The sequence below is a fragment of the Onychostruthus taczanowskii genome, unplaced genomic scaffold, assembly GCF_017590055.1.
Source record: "Onychostruthus taczanowskii isolate IOZ18803 unplaced genomic scaffold, ASM1759005v1 scaffold79, whole genome shotgun sequence".
NCBI lineage: Eukaryota > Metazoa > Chordata > Aves > Passeriformes > Passeridae > Onychostruthus > Onychostruthus taczanowskii.
In genome coordinates this window covers 2342310-2369909 of record NW_024505782.1, presented here as the reverse complement: position 1 = coordinate 2369909, position 27600 = coordinate 2342310, and the positions used below count along the sequence as shown (strand labels likewise).

The window sequence follows — 27600 nt, the reverse complement described above, 5'->3', positions numbered from 1 at the left end:
ATGACTTTAAATTTTATTAGGGATCTGTTTGCAAAAAAACCCCAAAGAAATTGAAAGTTGGCAAGATGAAGTTTCAGATGTGGAATCCAGAACTGCATATTAGTACATAAGGTTGTGTATAAATACTTGGATCTGCACGACAGACAAATCTGCAGACAGACTGTAGGACTACACCCTTATTTCTCTCATTTCTCATCTGTTATGATTAAGGACCCCCTGAACCCTCTTTTAATCATTAAAAAAGGGTGGATCATTGTTTAATTTCTTTAATTTTTTTGCAATTTTCATAATACTAGGTGTGTTTTGCTCATTTTTTAAAGCCTCATCTTCTGGAATCTGGTGGGCATATTACTGTCCGTTTGAAACACACCAAGAATTTGAAATTTTCTAGCTTTTGTGCTTCTAAAATAAAATTATGGAATAGTTCTCAGATGTATGAATAAGGTTCGGACCAAAAGCCACAGATCCCTTATCTTTTTTAAACATTTTAGTATTTTAGGTTGGTACCGCCTAGGTTTGTGAGTGTTTACTTTGGAATCCTGAGGCTCCTTTTCCTCTCTATCTGTTAGTATTTCAATGCCGGTGTTTTTTAATCAGATGTTCGCGTTTGAAACTTTAAATGGATGTTACAAATGAGGATTTATCTGGGCATAAAAAAGAACTAGTTTGTTTTAAATTTAAATCACTTTTGGGGGCAAATTGCCATTTAAAACTCCAGATTTTTTAAGACATTTATCAGCCCTGGTGCACAAAAACACTTAAAAAAATGCTTATTGAGTTTCCTAAAGTAACCATATTTTGCCAAGTCCTGAATACCCTATTGATTATCCCCCCCTAAAAGTGGCATGAATATGCAGGATACATGAATATTTTCAGTAAGTTTAGAATTTCTTCAGGACATATGCAAGAGATCTGCGTGTCTTGGAGCAAGTCTTTAATTTCAGATGCAGAGGGAGCCTCTGGAGTGCTGAAAGTCTGCTGGTTCACATCTGCCTACATTTTTTGGAATGGATATAAATGTATATGTTTATATATATTTATATCCAGAAGACACCAGCAACTTTTTGCTGTGGTCTTTGTGTCTGCAGACAGCGCTTCTCTCCAGCTGATGATACATGTGGGTGTTTAAGTTGTGATGGACCAGGAGTGCTGTGGGCTTCACAGTGTCAGGGGCGAGGTGCAAAGCTTTTGGCAGATGTGGTGGGCTCTGCAAAGCACAGTGGTTGTCCAGGAATAACAGGGATGGAGTGGACACAGAAAAAGAGGAGATGGTTCTACATGATGTGATCTGAAACCTCAGGTGTGGTCAGGGTTGTGGAGGGCACAAGATGAGGAGCAGGCACAGGGCACAGAGCTGGGAGAATGGAATTATATTCCCAGACCATCCATGCCCTATGCTGGACATATCAGCGCATTGAGGTAGCTGAGTTGCCTGGGACTGCGTGGGATTTTTTTTAGCTGCTTTTCAGAGAGCATTCTGAGATCTTCCCGAGGAAGGATTACAGGAGGTGGCAGAGCATGAAGGGGTAACCTGGCTATGTCTGGCTTGGTTTTTTTTGGCTTTTTTTTTTTTTACAGTGAGGGCAAAGTGCATTTCTTTTGAGGAGGATAAGTTCAGAAATGTTAAAAATCCAGACATTAAAAATTCAAATCTTAAGCTGCTCCGGTGGGCGTAGAGCTGATAAAATGGCGGCACCGCAGGAGCCAATCTCCAACCCTGGGGCCTCTGTTTTTCACAGTGCCAATTTTTGAGCAATTTTGAGGTGTCCTTCGTGGGTGGGTGTTCTCCAGGTTAAGAAAGCCATTTGTACCTTTATTCCAGAAAAACAGTGTGTGCCTGAGCTCGTGGGGAAGAGCAGAGGCACCCAAAGCTTTCGCTGAGGCTGTTCAAGAGGCCTGCAAATATTTCACCCTCTTTCCTCCTGTACAAGAGACGGGGGAGGCACAATTTGATTTTCCTGAACAAGCTGAAATAGCCTTTCCTAAAGGAAATCCCTGTGTCCATACAGAGGGGTGGCACAGCTTTCAGTCCTGCTGCTCTAAATGCTGCAAGTTTGTGTGCAGGCAAGACCCAGGAGAGTTATGGTGGAGCTATTAGGAGGGGAAGTGATTTTTTCTTAGACTGATTAAAATTCTTTGGGCTTTCTGTTTGTTTGTTTTTAAACACCTATTTAGCTTTTAATTAACATTTAAGAGAAGGGAAGCTGGTTAAATATTCAATACCTCCTCCCTTTCAATTAAGGTAGAACAGTACACAACGCGTGATGAGGCCTCTGGGAAGTATGGAAAAATGGAGAAGAGCAGGCTCCTGATTATAATTTTCAGGGGGACAGGAAAGGTGAAACCCATCTGATTATTACTGCTGTTAACAATAGTAATGTTGAGATTTTTAATTTTTTTTGTTTTTTTTATATCAGAAAGCAGTTTAGAAATGCAATTATTCTTTAAAACCGCGTGTCCTGTCTTTGGCCTTTAAATACCTCAAATTTCCAATCCCATTCTTTACTTATTTCAGGTGCAAGCATGGAGGATTTTCTAATAGGCCTTTTTCAGTAGCTTGGTAGGGAGGCTGCAGATGCTGGGGAAGTTATTCCTCATGCTACATGCCCTTATCTTCATTTTGATGCAGTTCTTTCTGTCCCAGCCAGTCAGCAGCTTCAAACCATGCAGCCCTGGGAGCTCAACCAAGCAAGGGAGAAAGAGCTGTATTGTCACCATACTCCAGTCTCTTCCCAATTCCCTTCCTTCTCCTTCTGGAAAAATCCAGTTACCTTCTGCCTGTGAGCCTCAAAATTGCACATAAAACATGCAGAAAAGGGCGCCTCAATGGAAGAAATGGGTTAGGAATATGCTAGTATTTGTAATTCAACAAATTCACACTTCCTAAACATCAATTCCTCCCTTTTGATTTAGTGTACTCTAATTTATCTGACAAAATATTTTGTTTTGATGGCCATCTAGTTTAAAAAAGGATAATGCTGGCTAAAAAAAATCCCCCAACAAACCCATTTTACATTGTGGAAACCCCTCAAACCACTGCCCAAAAGGTGATGTATTTTTAAGCCTGCTATATCTTCTGCTGTGGTGAGAGAACTTACCTGTGGAAAATACTTTGTTTTCACCAAATATCCCACAAAAATGATTTTTTTTTTTTAATCACCACGTTACATAAATGAGTTTTTAAAATGGAATTGCTGGCGCCAGATGCCAGTTGTGTAAATGTATGTTCCTGAATGAGTGGTTGCTTTTTGGCTTTTTTTTAAGGAATCAAGAGAGAGGAGAGGCTAAAATGCAGAGTTATTGGATAGGTTTCGTATGCTATAACTTCAAGGTTTACTGGATATAAGACTGCATCGATTTTTAAAAACAGAAAAAAATGGTTTGCAGAAAGATTTCTGACTGCATCTACTGCAAGACTTTCCAATTCAACTTTAAAATTAGCCTATTGTGATGACACAATAATTTTTAAAGTAACTGCTGTATGTTGTCCGATGACCTATTCAATGCTATGGATTTTTATTTTCAAAAAAGCAAAACCAAATGAAACATCAAAACCCAAGGTATTTTCTCCATGAACCTCTCTTCCAATTACATAAGCATATGAATATATTTATATATATGTCTCTTGTGATTACTTATCTGTCGAGTTAATGATGTGTATTTACTGGCTGGACTAAAACAAGAATTAATCCAATTAGTTAAATAATTGGTTATTTACCAAATATTTTCTTAATTATTGAGAGTCCATTTCTACTTCAGCTGTAAATAACTGAAATTCTCCCATCAATTTCAGCTTAAGTAGTATTTTATTATTTTTTAAAAAGTTTTTATAGCTTTTATAGAAGATATTCATAGAAATCACAGGAAAAATTTTGCACTTGAAGAGGATAGTGAAAGTAACACGTTTTGTCAGAAAGTTCAATTCAAACTGTCATTCAGGTGAACTTCACAACTTGTGATTTTTTATTTTTTTTTAATTTAATTCAATTTGTAGACAAAAAAAAAAAAAAGGCTGAAGGAAGTAGCATGCATTTGTCTGGAAATAGCCAAATTCTGTTACATGGAAAATTCTGTGCTATAATATGATTAAAAGTTGATGTGAGCAACCTAAGACAATTGAGTCCCTCAATTGTCTGACCCCAGAGCTGTATCCTTTATATGCAAATACCACTAATGTCAATTTTATCTCAGCTGGATATAAATTATATCCAGTTGCAACACACCCATGCCATGGATCTCTGGAAGATGATAAAGCTGGAGAGATGATGAAGGCAAAAAGGCATTTTTCCTGTGGATTTTGGATCAGGATCCTGCCCAGATGGAGAGCATGGGCTTCCCATTGAGAGGAGAGGAGATGAGACTGTAGAGAAAGATCTTCCCTGTTCTCTGCCTGCTCCCAGCTGTTCTCTGATAAGAGAATCTTCAAGAGAGGGGTTAGAAGGAAAGGAGGAATCAGCTCAGCAAGAAGAATATTGAGGAGACATCAGCTATTGTCGTAGGCAGATACTTCACTGAAGTAGAGAAAATATGAATTCACAAATATTTGTGCTATGCACCCAGAAATTTGTAGATAAACCTAGATCTTACACTTTCTTTATATTTTTGCCCCTTTTTTTTCTCTTCTGTTTCTCTGAAGCAGATGTCTAGTAAGAACAGCACTGACAAAAAGCACTATCAGTAAATCAATAACTTTTTTTTTTCTTTCTCTTTTTTAAGGAGAACACACACAAGAAACCAATTCACCTCATTCTCTGAAGAAGGATGTGGAAAATATGGGGAAAGGTAAAATAAATAAGGGCCTCTTACATTATAAAACTGCTCTTTGTTTTAATAGAATATGAGGATAATAGGGGGCACTTTTGTTCTGCGCCATATTTTAAGCTTGTCAAGTAACATATGAATAATATATGGACCTTTGGGTGGATATAATTGAGATTAATGCATATATATCAATCAATACATGACACTGTAATATAATACTTTAAAATAATATATTACATTGATTTATATTCATGGCTTTCTGCACAAAATCTATAGTAGGTCTATGCAACACTTTTTTTTTTTTTTTAATAAGCGCTAAAATATTTTGTCTTGGAGTAATGAATTGCTCTGCAACTGTTCTTTCAAGAATTATTTATACAGATTATCAAAACCACTTTTTCTCTTTGTTAGAGGAACTCCAGAAGGTTCTGTTTGAGCAGATTGACCTACGGAGGAGGCTGGAACAGGAATTCCAGGTGTTGAAAGGAAACGCGTCTTTCCCAGTCTTCAGTAAGACACAAAATCTGTGGTTTTGGTGTTGTGTGGTGTTGTGGTTGGTTGCTGCCAGGCTGATAAAATGAGACAGGCTCTCAGTTGTGCTGCCACGATCTTGGCCTTAGTTCTGCTGAGTCCAGGTTGGGAAGGTCTTGGATCAAGCTGGAATGGTGGGAGGTGTCCCTGGAGTTGGAATGAGGTGATTTTTAAGGCCCCTTTCAACCCCTGCTGTGGCTTTGCAGCCACCCAAGCAGGTCTTTTGCAGAAAAAATATAAAGCTGGATGTTTGTTTTGGCGTGCACTCTACTAGTTTTGATAGCATGGATTACAGTGAGTAGACAGGAACACATCTGGATCCTCATGGGGTGCGGAGAGGTTGGTGTCTCAGCCAACACCTCGGGGCTTCTGAAGACAAGATACCTAACCCTTGTTTTTAGGACGTTCCTAATACTCATTTTCAGGAGATTCCAGCTGATGCTGGAGAACTGATCTGGCCTTTTTAGGGAGTAGAAATTCCTGCTTGGATTTTTCCCCTTGAGAGAGGCCATTTGAGGTGGTCCTTCCACCATGGCCGCTGAGCGGGGTGCTGCTGTGATGGAATGTGTGGGGCACATCTCAAATAAAACACAATGGGCACTGAGCAGGGCTTTTGTGAAGCTGCCAGAAGGCTGGGCTGATTGTACAGGGATGTGGAAAAAAACCCCTTGGCTGGGATCTCTTGAATGACACTGGAGCAACGGCAGAAAGATTGTTCTGGGAGAAATCCCACCTAGATCAGGATGATCCCGCCAGAAAAAGAGGGAACACAGACAGCATTTTCCTATTTTTCAAAGAAAATATGCCTGTCCCCTTTCTGTAGAATCAGATAGGTAAGTTTAGGGAAGGAAGGAAGTGTGAGGACTCTGGGAATGACTCCATCTTTAGCCCGAATATTAAAATATGTAGACAGCTCAATAAATAAAGAACAGTCACTTGACATGATAGAGATATTAATGAAAGGAGTATAACCTCATCCTTCAGAATAAATCCAGTCATTACTTGGGTTTGGGAGTGAGGTAATTTTCAAATAATTCGTGGGGATCAAAATGCTGCTGTGTGGTATTGGCGAAATGGCATCTTGGACTTTTGCCATTTGAGTCTCTTATTTATCCTTTTGTTCTTCTTCAGTAAAATTAATGCTCTGTCTTTGCCATGTAAATAAACACTGCAATTAAACCACATGAAATACTATTCAAATAAAAGAAAAGAACAAGTAGGGCCGACCAAGGAAGTGGTGACTGCTGTATGCTGGCTTGAAAAATATGTGGTTTCAATGTACCACAAAGTAGTGGTCAATTTTCTTCAGGATTAAAATAGAAAACAGATAATGTGCTATAAACCATACCTACAAGTGACCGTAAAGCCTATTTACAGATTTAGATTTACCAAAAAACCCACCCCTCCTCCACATGCAATAAAACAAGAAAAAAGGGTCTTTCTAAAAAAAAAAAAAAAAAAAAAAAATCAGTGTAAATCGGCGTTGAGGGTGTTTTGTCCTCTGTTATATTGCATGTTCTAGCACAAGAGAGGGGGGCTGTTCCAGGCTCTTGCTGTTGGACTGTTGCTTTAGGTCAGGTATTAGAATGGTATTGGTGTCTTGGTCAAGGAGGAGCCAGGCAGAGGAGTTCTTGGACATCCAGCTAAAGGAAAGTTGAGGCAAAATTTGAATTTTATTGAAAACTCATCTGTTTCAGCTGGGAGGCAGCATGCGAGATGTGGAAGGCAATACTGTTTCTCTCTGGAAGATGCTTCTGTCAGGTTGCCTGCAGTGAGCTCTAGATTCACCTCTTTTGGGTCCTCCACCTGGCACTGAGCACATTTGGGGTGTTCCACCTTCACAGCACCAAGCCACTGCTCACAACAGCACTGTGCAGTAAATGGTGTTTGGTTTCAGAGCTCTCATCTCCTTTAAATCACTGCTAAATGAGAACTGAGCTTATTTGCAAGCAGTGCTATGCTGCAGTTTTCTCTGTGGCTTCTTGAATCTGCTTGAAACACGGACTGTGACAATTTATAAAACAGCAAGACCTTGTATTTTTCACATTGCTGTTGCGCTTGAAAGCCGCAAGTGAAATTTTCTTTTTGCCTTTAAGATCTCTCAATGCAGAGATCCCTTGAATAAAAAAAAATAAAAATAAAAAAAAAATTAAAAAAAAATCAGGTTGAGTGTAGAAAGTCAAAGTATTTGCTGAACTGATAGAAATGCAAGCATCCCTGCATGGTGACAGTGTGTTCTCCTGGAGCCCTGCTCTGCTTTGTGCCGTCCGCGTCGGCTGCTCCGCGTTCTGTCCGTCTGCATTTTAAACAATGTGGCAATAAAATGGAGGAGACACAGCCTGGGTACTTAAAGTATTTAATTTTGTGTTAAGAAAGCTATTTAAATATTCATATCTTTTCTCCTGGGTGCTGCTTATGGCTTTGTCTGTGAGCGTTTGGACTCGGATAAATGCTGCCGGAAAAAAAAACGCTGTCCCTGCCATTAACACCCCATTTCCACTGTGAGCTTGGACATTTGCTGTGCAGGATTGAGCAAGATCCCCGAGCTGTTTCTTTGGAGAGGTGATGAGCCCATGAAGAGGCAGCTGGGAGGAAAGCATTGAGGGGAAAAAGGAAAATTTCTCCTTAAAGCCTACTCAGAGTGAAGCTGGAGGACCTCAGTTGCAATTATCAGCCTTTAGTGGTCAGGACAGGAGGCAGTTACCTTTTTTTTATGGTGCATGGTTTTTGGGGGGGGCTAGGAAAAGAGGAATTGAAAATTTGCTTTATTTTTGTTGGCTTATTTTTCTGATCGAGTCAGAGTAGAGGGAATAGGCTTAACAGTTATTTGGGAATTTAGTGGAAATCCGAAGAGCTTCATTGAGAAAATGCCACCATGTCCTTTTCAATGTGGTTGTGCTGGACTCCTGAAGGCTTCAGCTTGCCAAAATTTCTCACTCTTTCCCTGTTTCACTGCTCTTTCCCTGCCTCCTTTTCTTTCAAACAACTACTTCTGTTCATCATTGAGAGAAGACAAAGTTCTCTTTTGAGAGGGGGACACAGCTCTGCCCCCTTGTTTTTAATTCCAAGACAGGCTCCTTACTTGAATCAAAATGATAGTTTTTTGGGATGGGTTTTCTTTCCTCTTCCATTTAACAGCCCATCCTTGCACTCTGACATCCATCAGGCAGCTCTTGGAGTTCTCTGGTTCTTGTCAATAATTTTGTTTATATTCCTCTTTTTCCCAGTCACCAACAAGAGTGTTAAGGCACACAAAGCATCAGTTCATCTTCTAACAAATGAAGTTCTGTCTGAAATGGTTGTTTAGGAGGAAGGTCAGGGAAGGAGGATCTGCTGGAGCAGGAAGGCTGGCCTGTGCTGTCACCCAGCTGCCCAGGATCTCTCAAAGACTTTCTCCCGTCCGAATTCCACTCTTTATGGAGCTCCAGTTTTGTTCAAAGCCGTCAGCACAATGCTACAAACCACAAATCAAACCCTGCATCCTTGAACGCTTCCTCCTCTCACGTGCTGGACATCGCTGTTGATGTCAACAGATTTATGCCAAAGCAAAGAGGAGCTTTCTGCTCTGCTCTTCAGGGCCTGCAAAAGTTTGACTAATGACTGCAGAGCCCTGCCCGTGCAGGAAAATAGCTGGGAATAAATGCTAGCAACACAAACTTGGCATCCTACATTTGCTGATGGGGGAAGTAGTGAAACCTAACTTTTCCACATTTTTTCTGTTGTCAGTGGTGTCTCCTATTAGATACATATTTGTTAGGTGCATGTTTTAATTCAGTGAAGGACTTCTGTGATGCTTTGTGATTCCTCAGTAGTGACAGGGCTTGATTTAGCTTGATTGGTGTCAATACTGCCATGTATTTTCTGTCTATTAAAACAATACTCTGTTTTAATTGTTGCACCTACACTTCTTTCCCTCTCATACAGACAATTTTCAAGATCAGATGAAGCGGGAGCTGGCGTACAGAGAAGAAATGGTGCAGCAGCTACAAATCGTAAGTTTACTTTCTCTGATAAAAATGTCTTGATCTGCTGCTTTGTGTTTTTTAGTGCACACCTCAGATTTTTCCTTTATGAGCCATGCAGATGCCCCGCTGCCGAGCTCCTATTGCCTTATATTTAGCAAGAGGTAAACATGCAGTTCTCAGCTGGTTTGGAGCCTAATTACCGGGAGATTTACTTTCATACAGTAGCCAGATGTGTCTTCATCTTTCAACTAAACAAAATGTGTCGACTCAACACAGAGAGGTTCTTCTGCAGGGAGGAGCAGGGAGGAGTGAATCAGTAAACTTTGAGCAGTGAAACGTTTCTGCCTAGGGAATCTGCTCAATCCCTCCTTCCCACCAGAAAATAAACCTTAGGATGTGTCTTTTTCTCATTTCACACACTAGAAGAAGTGCTTAACTCAGCAGTAAAGGATCAAGTTGCCAAAACACAGTTCAGTGCAGGCACACGTTACTGTTGGGTCTCTTGCTTGTTATTTTAAAACCAAGAGGGATTTTGCCTGTGTGCTAGTGCAGCCCTGGATCATCACATCCAACTGTGTTGTTTTGAAAAGATGATGTTCTTAATCCGATGCAAGCAAAGGGTCTGGAGCATGGGAAGCTGCTCCACACTCAAATAAATGAATGCCTAGTGTGGTTTCAAGAGCAGGGCAAGGTGAGGGTGTCAGCTAATGCTTGCTTTGCTGGTGCTTTCTCTGTGATCAGTCTGACATTGCTCAACAGGGTTTTGTTTTTGAGGCAAGTTTGGCAAATATCCCCATTTCTCTGAATCAGCCCTGTGCTCCCCCATTGAAATTTTCCTCCTGCTTGTCACGGTGCAGAGAAGGCATTGCCCAGCCTCCTGGTTCTGTCATTTTCTAATGGATGGGTTAGGACATAAAAGTAAATTTGAAGGCCAGGATTGTCAGACTTGTGCTCCGATGTTTGGAGGCATTCAGGACTGGCCTTATTTTTAGAGCTTCCACGTGCCCCGTTCCTGCTGACTGCAGAGATTTCAATGAGAGGTGGAGGGTGTTTGGAAGAGGTTGTTTGTGGAGGAAACTCAAGTCCAGAATACCTCTGGCTGTTTTTTGCAGCTGGTCTTTTTGCACTCTTTTCCTGTAGTGTGCTCAGCTGTTACTGTGTCCCCCTTTGTGTCCCGATGACAGGCAGGGAGTTTGACTTGACCTGTGAATTTTGCTGTCACAGAAAATTCTGATTAGGATGCCCCTCCTGAAAAACATTTCCTCTGCTGCTTTGGACTTGAGGCAGGTGACAAGCTGAATTTTCTGCTGCAAAGAACTTCTAGGCACAAAGTTTATGTGCACCCCAGTCTTTATCTCTTGTGTCAGCTGGACTTGGAGCTAACTAACTCTGCCTCCCAGGGAGAGAATGGATCACCTCTGCCATCCACCTTGTGGCCCTGTGGTAAAGCTGTTTCTGGAACATCCCAGACCTCCAGCAAGCCAGCTGTGGTGGTTTTCCTGATTTTCTTGGGCAGAAAAAGAAATATGATCAAGTAATTCACACCCTTTTCATTTACTGATTTGTGCTATGGACAGACTAAGAGTATTTTAATCATTTAACAGAGCTATCTGAATGTACTTACAGAGAATAGTTTAAACATTTAATGTGCTGCACCAGCAGCTCAGAACCTCTTCACTCACTGCAGATGCCTAGTTTAATTATTACTAATAGAAATGTTGTTGAATCACCAGTAACTCTTCACGCTCATATTTGTGGGGCAGGCTGCGATCAGTGAAACTGATAAAAATATCTTTGTATGAAAAACCGAGAGACTGCTGCAAATAATGAGTGTGTTTGCCAAAATGGGGGCAGAAACCTTCAGAGACATCTTGGCCAATAACTGAAATGGAGTCAGCACTTTTGAGGTGATAGTCCCAGCAGTGGCTTTAATTCATTCATGGGAATATATCTTGTATGTTTATATCTAGAATTAAGATTAATGAACTGAATGTGGTAATGATAGAACTACTTTGGCCTTCCAGGGTTATTGCATGGATGAATTGGTGCAGAATACAAAAAAAGCGTGTCTGCTTTTGATTTTTTTGTTTAATTGCTGTTGTTTTTTGTTTTTAACTGGTGCCTTTAGGTGATTTTTTTGTACCTGAGATGCTGCACCACTACTTCAATGGGGCTTTAACCTAATTTTCTTGTTAACATAGCAGTACAAAGAGAAAAGCAGAAACATTTCATGTATACTGAAATTATAGTTTTACTTAGACCTTCATAGGTGTATGCTTTTGTAGTACTAAGATCAAAATTTACTGGTGTAACTAGCCACAGAACACGGCCTAATTGCTTTTAGAAATTATTTTACAAAAAATACAGATGCCTAGATTCAGGGGTTTTTTTGGCTCTTCTCACTGCTGAAGATATACAACTTAAATTAGTTCTTCCTGAATATCCCTGGAAAGATTTAAGAGCCTGTATGTGGCTGTAGCACTTAGGGACACGGATTAGTGTGGGATGGGCAGTGCGGGGGAAATGGTTGGGTTTTAATATCTTGGAGGGCTTTTCCACCCTAAACGATTCTGTGATTCCCTGATCCCCTGTAACTGTGGGAACCAGTAGGTTTATCCAGAACTATCGTTTCACTCGTCCCGAACTGAGTAATCAGACTTTAAAATAGATTAACCCAGCGTGTTTGCTGTTTCGGAAATATCTGTAATACAAGCTGGGAAAAAAAAAAAAAAAAATCAACCAATTATGATTCCATTTGAAAACTTCCCAGCGCCAACACCCACTGCAGCCTGACGTGAAGATCATGCCCTGCACTGGCCGTGACGCTTTTTTGTCCCGTTTTTTTTGGGGAGATTCTTCCCCGTTTTGGGGGCGGTCGGTCGCAGCGCGGCCCGCGGGTGCCCTCTGCCGGCCGCCGGCCGCCACTGCAGCGGCCGCGGCGCGGTAATCCCGCGCTCAAACTGAGCCCGGCTTAAATAAACCAGCGCTGATTCAGCGGGCCCCGCTGCTCCTGCCGCTCTGCCCGAGCCGCAATTCAGAAATAATAATAGTCCGTGGCTTCCTGGAAGCCAGGAGTAAGGCTCAGGTGGCTGGGAAAACGGGGTGGGTTCTGTTTTACGTGGTCGCTGGGGGATGTTGGGTTGATGCAGGCAGCCCGGCTCGGGGGGCTGCGGGGGCGGCAGGCTGGTGTGTGGCCATGGTTTTGATGGGAATCACAGATGGAGCAAGGCTGCAAGCGGCCACTGGAGGTCACCCAGTCCGAGCTCCCTGCTGGAGTCCCGCAGAGCGCCCTGCTCAGAACAATTCCCCAGGCAGGCTCGGAACATCTCCAGTGGGGAACGCTCCACAGCCTCGCCATGCAGACTGTTCCAGTAAGGAATTCCTTCCTGATGTCCAGGCGGAACTTCCCGTGTTTCAGTTTTCAGAGTTTTCAGTGTGTCTGAAGCAGCCACTGGGAAAGTTTGCAACCTGTTTGTGCCAGGCTCCCGGCCAAGTGCCAGGAAACAACCAATCATCATATTTTACGAGAAAATGGATCTTAGACACCTGAATGCATTTTTTCTCTCGCTCCTCTTGCAAAGTACTGTCTCCCAAATTGGCTGAGTACAGGGCATGTACGTGGAGATCATATATAAAATATGGATTTTGCATGCAGATCCTGTTGTGCCAGGGAAGGTTAAAACTGGATATTAGGAAAAATTTCTTCACTGTCAAGCACTGAGTTCAGTTGTTCAGGGCAGAGGTGAAGTCCTCATCCCTGGAGGGGTTTAAAGGCTGTGTGGATGTGGCACTTGAGGACATGGGTCAGTGGTGAGCTGGGCATTGGTGGCATGGTTGGGCTCAATTATCTTAGAGATCTTTTTGAACCTAGAAGATTCTGAGATTCTGAGGATCATCTGGCTTTTGTTCATGAGTTGTACAGAAAGGGCCAGATAGGAGGAACTGCTGCCCAGCAGGATGGGGGAAATTATGACATGACACGCATGGTACAGCCTTAGAAGAGCTCACCTGCCTGTAGAGTTTTTAGTTTTTGTCCAATGAGACCAGAACTCATCTGCTGGGACAGCCCAGCACCATAACCAAGTATCAAGTCACCTCCTGCCTGAAACTCTGGATCTGTCTGATACTGTCTCCTGAGCAACTGTGTTAGTGGAACAGACTTTAAAACCATGAACTTTCTTCCTAGCTACTTGGTGAGAGAAAAAGAAGCAGCACTGCCAGCATTATGATTTCCATCCTTTAATGTTTTCATGAACCTCTCTCAAACATGGCCACAGGGAAGCACAACGCCAAGCAGGAAATTTGAGCCTCCTGCAAACTGAGGAACTTTTCTTAATTTTCCCTCAGAGGTGCCTTACAAGTGGTTTGTGGGTTCTCAGGAGGCCTTGGCCTCAGTGGTGACCTGTCCATCAGGAAAAGCTCCAGTGGTGTTCATCACCCATCGTGGTTTAGATCAGGTGATGATCAATCCCACTAATTTTACACTGGGGGAAAAGGTGACACGTTTTTGAGGTGTGTTAGAAATGTGAAGCACTCAGGCAGGCCATTGTCTTTCCAGATGAGGTGAGAAATGATGGTCTGGTTTTGTTTGGGGTATTTTAATTAGGTTATGCTCCTGTGAACTGCCTTCCTCCTTGCCAGCCTCACTTCGGGCTGATAATAATGTTCAGAGCTCAGAACTGGATCCATCTGGAACTGCTCTGTGTTTTATGGCTTTCTGCTCTCAGTGCTCCTTTAAATCAACTCTGTTCTTCAGAGTCAGGCAATAAAATAAATCAGGAACTATCTCTCTGCAAAACTGATTTCCATCCCTGCATCATCTTTCAGCTTGATCCTTAAAGATGGACAAGGAATGTTTAAAAGAATGGGGAGGGGGAAAAAATCCACCATGTAGTTAATGTTGGTAAATCTTCAGAGGCATGACAGCCTGTTCCTCTGGGTCACAGTGTAATTCAGAAGAGCACCAGTAGCTCTAATTCCCAGTTTACACTGCTTATGGAAAGCTGATGCTTTTGTACAACTAATGTGTTTATTATCCAAACAAGAAGCACCCACATTTTTGTGTGGGGAGGTCTGGGTTCTCAAAAACAGGGAATGGGAAATGGCAGTGCTTCAGTGCCATTTGTGATCTCTGTGCTTGGCCTGAAGTGGTGCAGTTCAGATGATTGACCTTGGAGAGAATGCAAATAGTTCTTCAGCAGAATGGCTCTCGGATTTCTTGAGTGGCATCTTGTGCTGAAGTGCCTGCTCACAGGCACACACATAATGACTGGTAAAAGAACATTTCTGGAACGCTGTGCCCTGTGTCCTCAAAAGGCTCATCCCTGGTTGTGTACAGGAAAGTGAGCTGTTTTCACCAGAATTTTATTTTTTGCTGTCAGCTTGCTTCTTCTTTTTCTTTTTTTTTCTTCCAAGAGAGGCGAGCAAAACTTGCATCTTGACAACACATGTGGATATGCCTTGGGTTGATAGGATGGAGCTGTGCCTCTTTCTCCAGTAAATTCAAATGTTAAAGAAAAGGATTCCTTGTAAAAATTTAAAAGAAAGCTTCCTTTCCTTTAAAATCTGCAGAAATTCTGGTCAAAAATGGGTGTGGATGTACAGGGAGCCACGAGCCAGCCTCAGCTACTGCATGAGTGCAAAACATTTTTTCTAGGCAACACAATGTAAAATTGTGTACCTTGCCAGAGATGGGATGCAGAGGTGAAGCCTCTAAAAGAGGATGATGTGCTGAAGCTTCTTTGATATCTGGGTGTGTATAACATGGATCAGACAGGAACTTCAGAAAGGATTCCCCAATCCTATCCATTACCTGTGCTTTGGTTCAAGGCATGGGGCAGGCTCCAGACTTGCTGACTGGGCTCCTTCCAGGTGGAATAAATGGGGATGTGTTCCAGGAATGCACAGGACGCTGTGCTCCTGTTCCTAATGGGTTCCAGGACTAGACTGCAGTCAGCCTGTAGGAATTTTGTCCATATTATAAATATATTTACATATGTCCATAGTGTCCATATTGCACTTTTCTTGGAGTTTCTCTTCAGATCTGCTCTCATTGTGTTTCCCACTAACATGGACCTAGTTACAAAAGCAGGGTTTTTTGATGCTCAAAACCCAACTGCCTTCACTTTTGTTGTTTCTGTGCACCCTTTGAAAAGGTGTACAGAAATTCACCTTTTTGCCAGGACGAGCCCTAAATCCTATTCCACCACAACATCGCAGTTACCAGATGCTCTGACAACGACAGAAATAGAAGATGACATTGTAGGTGATTTAACTCATTGAGAAAGTAGTCATTTCCCTGCTGAACACCCACCTCTCCCACTGCCATCAATTACCAGGAGATCAGGTAAAACAACACACGTTAGAAAGACGCCAAATATAGCGGAGAAGTGGATTAAGAACAGTTAATTTCTGACAGAATGTACCCCGTTGTATTATCTAGGTCAGTACAGCCTGGGAGATGTCCTATATAATTTGTGGCCATGCAAACCCAAGTTGGCCTTCGTGAGTGGGAGAGAGGCAGGAATCAGCAGCTGAGGCACCACAGCTCCCAGCTGGAACGTGCTGATTTTCTTTGATTTTGTTTGTGGCTCCCTTTTGCATCCCATCCACGTCCAGGGGTGATCAGGGAAGCAGCTGCTCTGCACCCCCCTCTCTGCTGCAGCTTGGGAAGGAGCTTTGCAGCCTTTGCAGGCACCGTGTCCTGAAGGCAGCTGTGCCTGGGGACATGGTGGAGGGGACAGCTCTGTTTCCTAGGGAGCATCTGGCCATGACCTTCCTGATACCTGTTATCTTCTGCCAGGGGAAGGGATCATAAGAGTAGTCAGACACAACACCTGGAATCTTGGTCTTTTCTGGTCATCAGTGGTTCGTGCACACACATTTCCCCTTTTCCAGGGCTGTGTATGGGGGAAGCAGTGTGCCCCTGTGAAAGGCTTCTGCTTTCATTCAGACAGACACTGCTCCTTCCTGGGGCTGCTGCTTTCAGCCAGATTGACCTCCTTTCCCAATAAATGAAAGGGCTAGCTCTCGAGCTTCAAAAGACCCTCTCTTTCCTTTCATCCTGATCCTTCCCTCCTCTTTTTCCTTATTAAGTCTCTCAATGTCTTTGCAGACACGATGCTTTACCCCAGCCCAGAGGCATGCTGGGCACAATTCACACAAACATCCTCATAGTGGATGGGCATCATGTATTTAAAATAATTATGGGCGTAATGTATTTAAAATAATGATGGGCGTAATGTATTTAAAATCAAAACAGGGATGTGCAGGAACATGTGGGGTCAGTGGATACGGACGTAAATTCACTGTGTCTAGCTGTGTGGGGCAGGTTGCTTGAACTCTCTACATTTGCCCATCTGTTCCTTCTGCTGTTTGTGCAGGTTAAGGCCTTGATCCTGACTTCAGGTGACATAATTGTCAGCTTGCAGTGATATATTTGACATTATTTGTGAGCACATTCTGGAGTGCCTGGCAGCAGAAGAAGGTCAGCTCAGTGTGCAGCAGCACCTAGGAGTGCAGGGACACAGAATTTTTTGATCTCCCAGCCTGAATTCCTCCAGCAGTCCCTCCAAAAGTCGTCATCATCAAAGAATTTGTAGCCACTTGGATTCCCAGCTATGGGGAAATCTCAGAGCAATTTAGTTTTGTTGCATTCTAAAGGCCCAGCACTGCAGAAGAGCAGCCCTGTAATGTATTCCCTCTGGCCAATGAGCACATCATCCCACTTTGTTTCTAAATATAACTGTGTTCCCTAATATGCCCATGTTCTCTGTTTTTCTTTAATTATTTGTTCCACTTCAGTGGCTTCCCTTCAGATTGGTGCAAGTTGGAGATAACTATTATGAACTTCCTAATTAGGGGGATATAAATACACGAAGTCTCACGCTCCCAGCCTGCTGTATTGTGGCTGTGCAGGGATCAGTGTGCATTGCCTGATCTGCCACAGACTTCATGATCTCACAGGTCAGCCTCTGACATAAACAAGGCATCAGCATGCATCTTTTACCCTGAATTTTAAGATTCTGTCCGTTGTTTTAATTCTGGCCGTTTTTTACTTTATTTCTGCTTCAACCTCCCTGAGGTTTCATAAAGAGCTGAACCTTTGTATTTAAGGTGTTGTTTCCTACAATTCCTCCCCATTTTCAGGAAGGAAAACAAAACCTTTCATTTGCAGGGATTTCCAGCTTGGGTGTTTTGTTAGCCAGTCCTTGGCTTGAGCAGTGTCTCCGTTTCTGTGTCATTCCAGATTCCCTATGCAGCAAGCTTGATCAGGAAAGAAAAGCTCGGTGCACACCTCAGCAAAAGCTAAAGGTGAGCTTGTGAAAAAGAGAATTCATTCCACTTGACCTGGCTGCCTGTGCTCCTCTGCAGCCCCTGCAGGAATTGAGAGGATTGTTCTGTTGTTTGAGGTGGCTGGTTCTGGTCCCAAAGCCCTCTCTGTGCAGGTGCTGAGCTGCAGTCTAAAGCTGATAAATTACATCTGGCAGGAATTACGAGGCTTCACTGGGGAGGGATGTAGTGCTGGGAGCTGACCCGTGGGTCCTGCAGTGACAGGACAAAGGCTTCAATCTGGGAGCTTTAAATTAAATATTATGAAGAAATTCTTCCCTGTGAGGGTGGGCAGGCCCTGGCACAGGGTGCCCAGAGCAGTTGTGGCTGCCCCATCCCTGGAAGTGTCCAAGGCCAGGCTGGATGGGGCTTGAGCACCCTGGGATAGTGGAAGGTGTCCTGCTCATGGGAGGGGTAGGATGAGAGGATCTTTATGGTTCTTTTCAACCCAGACCATTCCATGGCTCTTAACTGCCTGAGCTTGTGCTTTTCCTGACACTGAAAAGTGTCACCAAGGTCAACGTACCTTCAGTGGAAGGAGGGAAACACCTTGGCATTCAGAGTGCAAAAAAAATGTTCACGCTCCAGGTAGGGAGGAGTTTTTCTGCCCTTAATGGAACTCCTTTAGCTCCAGGAAAAAGCAGTATATCAGCATATTTTTGGGAGCCTCACAGAACCCCACTGACTGTGTTTCCATAATTCAGTGTCCTACAGAAGGTAATTATCCTGCAGGGCCTTCCTAAACCAAACACTACATTTTTCAGTGTATTAGAAGGGTTCATAGTAGAAAAACCGCCTCCATCATCAGTGGCTTGGGAGATTCCAGTTTTGGGTGCTGAAGTATTAGCATTTAAATGACATTCTCTTGGTTTTTTTCCTGGTGAAACAAGAAGATTAGGGATTGGAGACAGATGCCAAAAGCTGGTAGCCCTGCTACTGTGTTATGCCACAAAATCTGGCTTGTGGATTCGCTAAAAAAATCCCCGAGGAGAAGTAGGGGGATTAGAAAAAGAAGAGCTACTCATACACGGAGATCTCAGTAATGCACAAAGTAGAGGTATTCAAGAGAGTCTGGGACATCTGTGAAGGGCTTGATAGTAGAGATGACAGAGGTTTGCCTGAGCTGTAGAAGAAGCAGATTCTTAAAAACAAAAGCAGTAGGAGTAAGTACAGAGTAACCAGATAACCACAATCTGTGGCCCGCTGAGATCAGGAGATTACTCTCAGCACCGAGCTGGTCTCTTTTGCCTCTTGTGCACACTCACACACTGACTGCCAGCGTTTTCCAATCGAGCCCGCAGCAATGTGAGCGCTGATTTAAAACAAACCCAGTGGCACAGCACAGCCTCCCCCGGCCAGGAGCAGCTCCTGCCCCGGCGCCTTGCCCGCCGCGCCAAAAAAACCTGCCTGAGGATGGCAGAACAGGAGGAGAGGAGCACTTTGCTCCCACCGCCGGGCTTCCCGCAGCTCCCAGTCGCTGCAAGGACGGTGCTGGCATCCCAGCATCCCGGCACGAGCATTCGCTGCGCCTTTGGCGAGGGCGGGAAGGATGGATGCGCTCCTCAGGCTGCTCCAGCTTCCAGCGGGGATGAAAACGGGGATGTCCCCTCGCAGCCCCGGTGCTTTTGAAAGATTAGCTGCTGCTTAAGTGCTAAGCTGGACCAGCCAGGCGGAGAAGCGCGGCTGTGTTGTGCAGAAGGAGTTTCGTGCCCTTGATGTGCCAAGAAGGAAAAGTCTCCTCGGGAGGAAAGGTGTTTGCGCATCCCTGCCCGCGCAGCGCTCCCGGGCGCTTCAGACTCTCTGTTTGGCAGAGAAACCCCTCAGTTCCTGCCCTCTGGTCCTTCCCACAGCAGATCTGGATGCGTTTGATCGCACTGCAGGCAGTTAAATTTCTCACTTCATCAATTATTGGTTATTGCCAATATTTCCATGTGACCCCGCAGGTGCTCACTGTCAGTCTCAGGGGATGCCGCTAGAGCAGGTGACCTACGTGTGTCCCTTTCCCAGGGCCTGTAAACAAATGTCATAATTCTGTCACTGTCTCAAACTTTGGCTTAATGTTGATAACACGCTGCTCCAGCTTCCAGCGGGGATGAAAACGGGGATGTCCCCTCGCAGCCCCGGTGCTTTTGAAAGATTAGCTGCTGCTTAAGTGCTAAGCTGGACCAGCCAGGCGGAGAAGCGCGGCTGTGTTGTGCAGAAGGAGTTTCGTGCCCTTGATGTGCCAAGAAGGAAAAGTCTCCTCGGGAGGAAAGGTGTTTGCGCATCCCTGCCCGCGCAGCGCTCCCGGGCGCTTCAGACTCTCTGTTTGGCAGAGAAACCCCTCAGTTCCTGCCCTCTGGTCCTTCCCACAGCAGATCTGGATGCGTTTGATCGCACTGCAGGCAGTTAAATTTCTCACTTCATCAATTATTGGTTATTGCCAATATTTCCATGTGACCCCGCAGGTGCTCACTGTCAGTCTCAGGGGATGCCGCTAGAGCAGGTGACCTACGTGTGTCCCTTTCCCAGGGCCTGTAAACAAATGTCATAATTCTGTTACTGTCTCAAACTTTGGCTTAATTTTGATAACACTTTCTGTCTCTCTCTCTCTCTTTTTTTTTTTTTTTTTTTTTTTTTTTTTTTTTTTTTTTTTTTTTTTGCCACTCCCAGAAGCACAGGAGCTTTTGCAGCTGTTACCTTATAAGTTATAACCCAGTCAGAAAACCTGACTTGTATATAGACTGTGAAATGGAAGTGTTTGGGGATCTAAATAAAAAAAAAAAATCAGGTTCCTCTGAACCTAAGGACAAGTGACCTCATAGTATCATGGACAACCATGTCAAATAGAATGTAGCAGCCATTTATTAGTAAACACAAAACAACAAAAAAATGCCTGTCCTTGATATTTTTCTTTTTTTTTCTTTTTTTTTTTTGGTGGTACCAAAGTTTAAGTCTTTGTGTTTTTAGAAGGACTATTGAGCTTGATAGGAAAAAAAAAATGCTTTTGAATCGTGCAGATAAGCTGTGAAAGGAACTGCTGGTCCTTTCAATGCCACAGACACTGACAACATCTGCCAGTTCACCTTTTGCTTTGGAATAGTGATTGTTTTATGAAAGGAAATGAACGTCTCACCAAATGGGCCAGAACCACGTTTGGATGGACAGGTGGACAGATGGATGGACAGATAGAGCAGCGTTAGCCATACACAGAGCTTTTTAAAAGCAGTCTGGAGATTCTCACACCCCTCTCCCTCGTCCCTTCACCCCTCTGGTATTTTGCCTGCTGTATGAATTACGATTGTACTCCTCTGGAAATATTTTACAATTTAATATTGAGTGTAATTAAGAATATAATCACTGTTATCAAAAAAGGTATTTAACTCTGTTGTAGTTTCTTTATCATTCATGTGGATAAAAAGTCTATAATAAAAAAAAAAAAAAAAAAGAAAAGTATGAGCTAATAGTTGAGCTTCCCTGTAATTTAATGCCATGCTTCGTCCACTGAAGAACACAGCTGGGAAATTTATCCCCAGTAATGTCTTTTTAGAAGTATTTTCATTCACAAATAATATGCTGAAGAGTTTCATGGCAGAAATTTCTGCCTCTGGTTATTTTGAAAACGCTCAGAAGAAGCACATTTAGTACAATTCCGGGACGTGCCTTGTGGATCCACAGAAATAAAGGCAGTTAGTCGATTTTGAAGACTGCAGCTGAATGGAAGGACCTTCCTTGCTGACCTGCAGCACCCTGGTTGTCAGAGCTTTCCTGAGTGGATCCACCTCCTTGCTGAAGGTCTTGGTCCCAAACCCAAAGGTTCTCCCACACCACGACAGCACCACCAGCATCCAAAAGTGTTTTTAGCTGTGCCCAGCAGAGCTGCTCTCTCAATATTCCCAGCAAACTCCCAGCAAATTCCTGTGAGATTAAATCACCTGGCTTTGCAGTTCCTTGGTGCAGCTGGCAGAGCTGGGAGGGAGGGAAGGAAGGGCACAGCCTTGTTTTCATGCCCTACCCTGCACAGTTTGCTCTGGTGTTAGGAGAGATGACAAGGCTGACGGAACCAAGAGAATCAAGGCTTTTGTGGTGTGGGAAAAAAAAACCAAGCCAGCAAAACCACCAGAAAAGCTGGGCCAGGGCAGTTCAAATTTTCACCTGTACCAGTAGCCTGTTCCCAGGAACAAAGGAAATCAGTTACTTTGTGAAAGCACACCAGCAATTAGAGATATGTGCCCAGAATATTGTTTTAGCTACTAATGATTTACTGCTCATGGGTTTTCTGACCTAGACATGATGTCTTGCTTTTAGTAACCCTCAATGGATTTTTTTTTTTCTTCCACAAACACAACCAGTGATTTTTTAAGACCTAGGCACACTTTTAGCAGATTACAGTATCTTGTGACAATAAACTCCACAGCTTAAATACAGCTTGCGGGGAAAATAGAGAAAACCAGCTTCTGATGATTTGAGCTGCCAAATTTAGCCTCATTTTATGCCCTGGGCTTCTTGTACTGGATGAGACAAATTGCCTGTTGACTACTGGCCATCCCTGTCCTCTTTCTCCTTGCCTGGCATGATTTCATAGGCACCTATCTAGCCTTTTTGGCTGTCATTTTTCCAGATTAAGCTGTAGTCATCCCTCCAACATGAGCAGCCCCATAGCTCTGTAGCCTTCATACACCTTTTCCCAATCAGGAGCATCCTTTATGAGGTGCAGAACTAGCTGCACAGAATACTTAGGGTACAGGATACTCTACAGATTAATGCACGGAGTGACACAGTGCTGCTTTGTGTGATGAATGAACCCCACTGCAGGGTGGTGGTAAAATCTCTTACCACTATAGATCAAAAGTTTTGCCCAGACATAAAGCAATCCTGTTGCTCAATAAGAAATTACCTCCCTAATGGCTGCTGAGTGCCAGAGCTCCTGGATGTGGTCAGGCGTGCAGAGCAGCCCTCGCTGTCCCTCACCATTTGAGAACCAGGCTCAGGAGACGACACAAAGCACCTACAGCAGATTTATTTGTTTTCTGCTCCCAGCCCAGCAGTGTTCAGGACGTTGTGTTCCCCAGGGATTTTCCAGAGCACAGCCAGTGCTGGTGCAGTTGTGGAGCCGTGCATTAAATGCATTAAATGCACAGCTCACACAAATTAATAGGCAAAAAAATGCACTTCAAACGGAACACGCAGACTCGAAATGTCCAATTTCCACTTGGTTATTTATGCCCACTCAGGAAATGGAAGCACCATTTGCCTGGTTGGCAGCTGATTCACAGACCACAATGGCAAAGGCTGTGATGGAACATATATCTCAGAACTAAGCATGAATGAGGTGTTTTGAACTAAAGAATAATTCCTCTTGCTGATAAAGATCAAGAACATGATTCTAGAAAACAAATAAAGGAAGGCCTCCACCTAAACAAATCACTTTGATAAATATCCATGGAAGCTCCTTATCACCAGTTGCTTTTTGTTTGCTTTCCTCTTGTGGCAAAGCTTGTACACATTAAAGTGAAAAGGATCCCATTAAACACTGCTGTGTTTCACCAACTCAACCTTTCCACCAGCTGGCATCACAAATAAAAGTTAAAAAAAAGGATACTGGAAGATTTTCCCAGTAGCTGCTGTGGTTGTACCCACAGCACACATACCCTGTGTCTACACAAATTGACTTGCACTCAGCTACCTCTCTGCAGTGGCCTTGGCAGGGTTGTGTTGGAGCCCACTAGGAAGCACATCCCAGCATGGCTGTGGAGCTGGGGAGTCCCCCCAGCCTGTCCTGGTGGCACTCTGGACGTGGCCCCCCTGAGCTGGAAGGTGGCAGTGCCGTGGTCCCCAGTGCCACCTGGGGACAGTCCCAGTCCCAGTTAATTTGCTCACCCAGAGCAGCACTGCTGCTGCCCTTAGCACAAAATGAATGACGTGTTGGTGTGGAAAATAAACACTCAGCTTTTCTAGCATGTGACGTGCAGCTTGTCAACACCTTGAAGAAACCTGCGTAAGTGACCAAACGTCGCTCTACAGCTGCAATCACAAGAGAGGCAAAGGGTAACAGCAGTCTCACAGGCCTCAGTTTTAGCCTTCTGGACACCAAAATCCCCTGAGTGTGGCAAAACCCACAGCACAGGCTGCACACCGAGCTGTGGTTTGGGTTTCCAAATGGAATGGGCGTATTGCTTTTTACCCTGCAGAGCTGTGTGTCCATGAACTGCCCACAGCACCTCCCAGGTGGGCTCTGTCCTCCAGATGTGCTGCTGCTGCTCCAGGACCTAGGGCATTGTTTCCTTCTGAGCTGCTTTAGCACAGCTATTTGTGTTGGTGAAGAAGTGCACCAAGCAAAAGGATGAAGATATGTGCTTTCCCTCATTCCAGGAAATGTAATTTGGTCCTTCTCTCAGGACCAAAATTTTACGTGCCTTCAAGCCATCTCCCTCAAAGACCCTTTCTACCTTTTGCTGACCTTGCTGTGGAATGGAAGCTGCAATCTGCACAGTTCTGGCATGGTTTGGGTTGGAGGGGGTCTTAAAGCTCATCCAGTGCCACCCCCTGCCATCAGCAAGGACATTTTCCACTAGTTCATGTTGCTCCAAGCCACATCCAACCTGGCCTTGTGAGTCATGAACAACTCTTTTGAAGCAGACAGCATATCTGAGCATTTACTGCTTTTGAGAATGATCACACTGATGAATAAATACCTTGGAATAAATACCTTGATGATTATGAAAAAAGGTATCTCTGACAGAATAGGTTTCTTCAAGGTGTTACAGAAAAGATGAAGTTTTGTCTGAACTGGGTATGGCAAGTAGGATAATTTTGCTTATTAATAGCAAAAAAAAAATCACTACACCTTTTCTTTTGTATTACTGATTAAGTAAATTCCTATGCCTTTCATAGGTCAGATTTCCTCAGGGTTATTTTTCCTATTTCACAATTTTTATGTAGTGGAAGACTTGAGGCAGCTGTGCCAAAGATTTGGTATAAATTTAGCAGTGCACAAAAGATAGCTCCTCCTCAGAAAACCTGTGTTTTTCAGATTTTATCACCCAGGAATTAACACAAAGTGAAGTGTTTTCCCTGACCTTCTGATAAAAACTTTCACCCTGCTGGCTTTTAAAGCAGAATCACTCTGCAAAGAAAAGCTCTTGGGAGAGCTCCTCTAGGACATACCCCTGTTTTCCTATCACCTCCTGCAGCTTTTCTTTCCTCCATGAGGTTTGTCCACGGAGTTTATGCCCAGTTGAGCATGGCAGGGGCCTGGAACTTTAAGATGGGCTTTAAGATCCCTTCCAACCCATATGATTCTGTGATTCTATAATTGAAAAGGCATTTGGACACTGTTTTACCCAACTGCCTTGGATAATTCAGTACAATTTTGAGAGGGCTTTTTTTCCATTATAATAATATTATCCTTGATGTGTACCCCCATATGTGAATTTTTTGACCTCCAAAGTGCTAGCCAAGTATTCACTAATAAGTCCCAGAGCAGGTTAAAGACCTGCAGTGGTGCTGAGGAGCTCTGTCCTTGCATACAGCTCACATCCTCACGACCTGTGGCGTGTGTCCCTCTGGCCTTGTGCACACTTGGCTGCCTGTCCTGGTCTCACTGGGGTTGTTGTTATCTGTGATGGCAGTTTTCAGTGGTGGAACTGCACCCAAGCCACGTGAGACAAGGTGTTTCTGCAGGAAAGGGCTGCCCCCTCCTCCTCCTCCTCCACAGCTCCCCATACTGTGATCTCAAGCTTCTCCACAAAAATGAGTTTGGGGGCAGGTGACACCAGGGTAAAAAAGAAAAAAGGAACATTTATTCACATATTAATTTTTTTTTTTTAAATAAGACTATTCACCTTCAGGAATATTGAGGGCATCAATTGATTTTTTTTTTCTTTTCTTATTGTCTCTGAAAGTTCAATAAAAGTGAATTTCCATTCCCAAGAGAAGAACACCCCAGTTGCTTCCACTACATCTTCAAACTGGGCATGCACAAGACATGTAGATTCACCAAGCAGATGGTCAGTGGCTTTCAAGAGTGAGGTCTGCTGTTTATTTAGCAGCTTTTTCTTTAGAAACATGGTCTGGATATCAGAGAAATCAGCAGAGATTCCCATTAACTTCAGTGACCTTTGGATCAGACTCAAAAATCACAAATGGGTTCCACAAAGCAATCTCAGCCTTGATTTGATCTTTCCCTTTGTTTGATAAAGAAGGAAAGTGCTGGCACCTGCCTGAATACAAAGTCCTCCCTGCTCAGGAACTCTTCTGTGGCTCGCTCAGGCTTCAAGCCAAACACAGGTCCAGTGATTCCCTGCAGGAGGGAGAGAAGGTTCATACAGACCAGGTGTCCTCTATGGATGACACAAAATGAAGAGTGGATGTGTGGCTTAAAGAGAAAAAACTCCTGTGTATGTCTGCAGGCCTGCTCTTTGCTGTTCATCTCTCTGCAAAATCTATTTAATGTAGTTAATTCCCTGTTTTCTTGAGCCACGGAGGAAAATTCACACTTGTGGTCAACTAGACTTCTAGTTGACTGTGAATTCTTTAGAATTCTCTAGACTGTGGATGCCTGAAACCCTTCCAAACAATCTCCCGGGGACTCTGAGAGGTGCTTGGGTCCTGTTTGCTACGGTGACGTAAGAGGAGCTGGAATTGTTGTGCACCTATTTGTCTAGGCACAGCAGGAAAACCAGTCTATCTCTGTTGTTTTGAAATACCTGCCAATATGGACTCCATTAATGTTTTCTTTGTGCCTGCATTAACGAAGAAAGGCTCTCCACCCTGGAGCACCACTCCTTCTCTGACCACAGAGCGCAGGAACCGCAGCCTCTCGTGAGATAACCCGGCGCAGCTGCCAGCTCAGCCCCAGCCTGGCAGAGGGAATGGGGGCTCCTGCAGGGCAGAACGAGGCCCAAGGCTGAGCAGAAGTGGCCTCTCTAACACAGGCATGGGAAGGGCTAGGTGCTTTGGAGATAAAGCCGTGTTCTCCTCCTGCCCGTGGTGCAGGGAAGCCAGGCTGCAAGAAACACCAAAATGAGGCACTTTTGAAGCCCTGAACTGGCCATCCCCATTTGACAGCTCAACAACAGCTCCTTGAGCTCCTGCCTGGCTCCTCTCAGTGCAGAGAGCCAGGTCAGACCGTGCAACAGGCAGGCAGCGAGGACACAGCTCGGATTTGTCACAGCTGGTGGGCTTCCCTTGCCTGGAGAGCAGCCACACCTGGCCTCCCCACCCAGCCTTCTGGAGAACACCCAAAGGCACCCTTCCTGGGACACAGCAAGTCCTGGGCACCAGCTACAGAGGTGGTTTTGCTGGAGGAGTTAATTTACATCAGAGGGGTTCCGTGCCCTGTGGGAGCCCTGTCCGGCTCCTGGGCGGAGCCCAGCTGTGCCTCCTGCTCCACCAGAAAGGCTGTGAAAATAACTGCTTATCCAAAGGATGGTGAGTAAAGCCTTGTTTGATCCACCTCCACACTTTATTGATTGTCTAAACACGGAAGAGATTACCCTGCCCTATAAAAACCACGGAGAGAAGGAAGCAATCAACAGAGGCAAATGAAGTGAGCAATTAGTCTGAAACCCTTCGGACCAGCTTTACTTTCAGCCAAGGTTTGAGCAGTGTGATGCTGACACCAGGATCTTCAGCAGTCACAAGGTAATCCACAAATGGGCAATCTAATTCTGCTTTATATTTTAATTTCCATGGTGTATTTTCTTGACTTCTTTTTAAGCACAAGTGTGACACTGAGGTTTTCCTTCGGACATCTTACAGATGGGACAAAAATATTTGGTGTTTTGGGGGCTTGGAGGAATCTCTAGTAAGCAAGTTGATTTTCCATTCTCAGTAACACTGAGTCCAGCTCTCCTTGGGGAAAGGGAGAATTTCTCCAGGGCAAATTTCACACAACATCCTGGAGCAGATTCTGGGCTGACATTTAATTTTATTCACATAAATAAAAATGTCGGTACTGACTGACAAGAGGCAAAACCTGGACAGATTACTTAGCTACCACTTCTGGAAGCAGTGAAAGGAAAGGCTCTGT

General features: G+C 44.0%; 1 protein-coding gene across 1 annotated transcript in view; it reads left to right on the top strand.

The window, feature by feature from the left end:
* SKOR2 (SKI family transcriptional corepressor 2) overlaps nt 1-17568 on the top strand; it is a 23228-nt gene extending 5660 nt beyond the window's left edge. Inside the window, exons 5-8 of the mRNA XM_041423572.1 lie at nt 4717-4782; nt 5173-5271; nt 9217-9284; nt 17506-17568. Coding sequence (XP_041279506.1) covers nt 4717-4782; nt 5173-5271; nt 9217-9284; nt 17506-17568 — 296 coding nt within the window. The remainder of the gene's footprint in view (nt 1-4716; nt 4783-5172; nt 5272-9216; nt 9285-17505) is intronic.
* The last annotated feature ends 10032 nt before the right edge of the window (nt 17569-27600 follow it).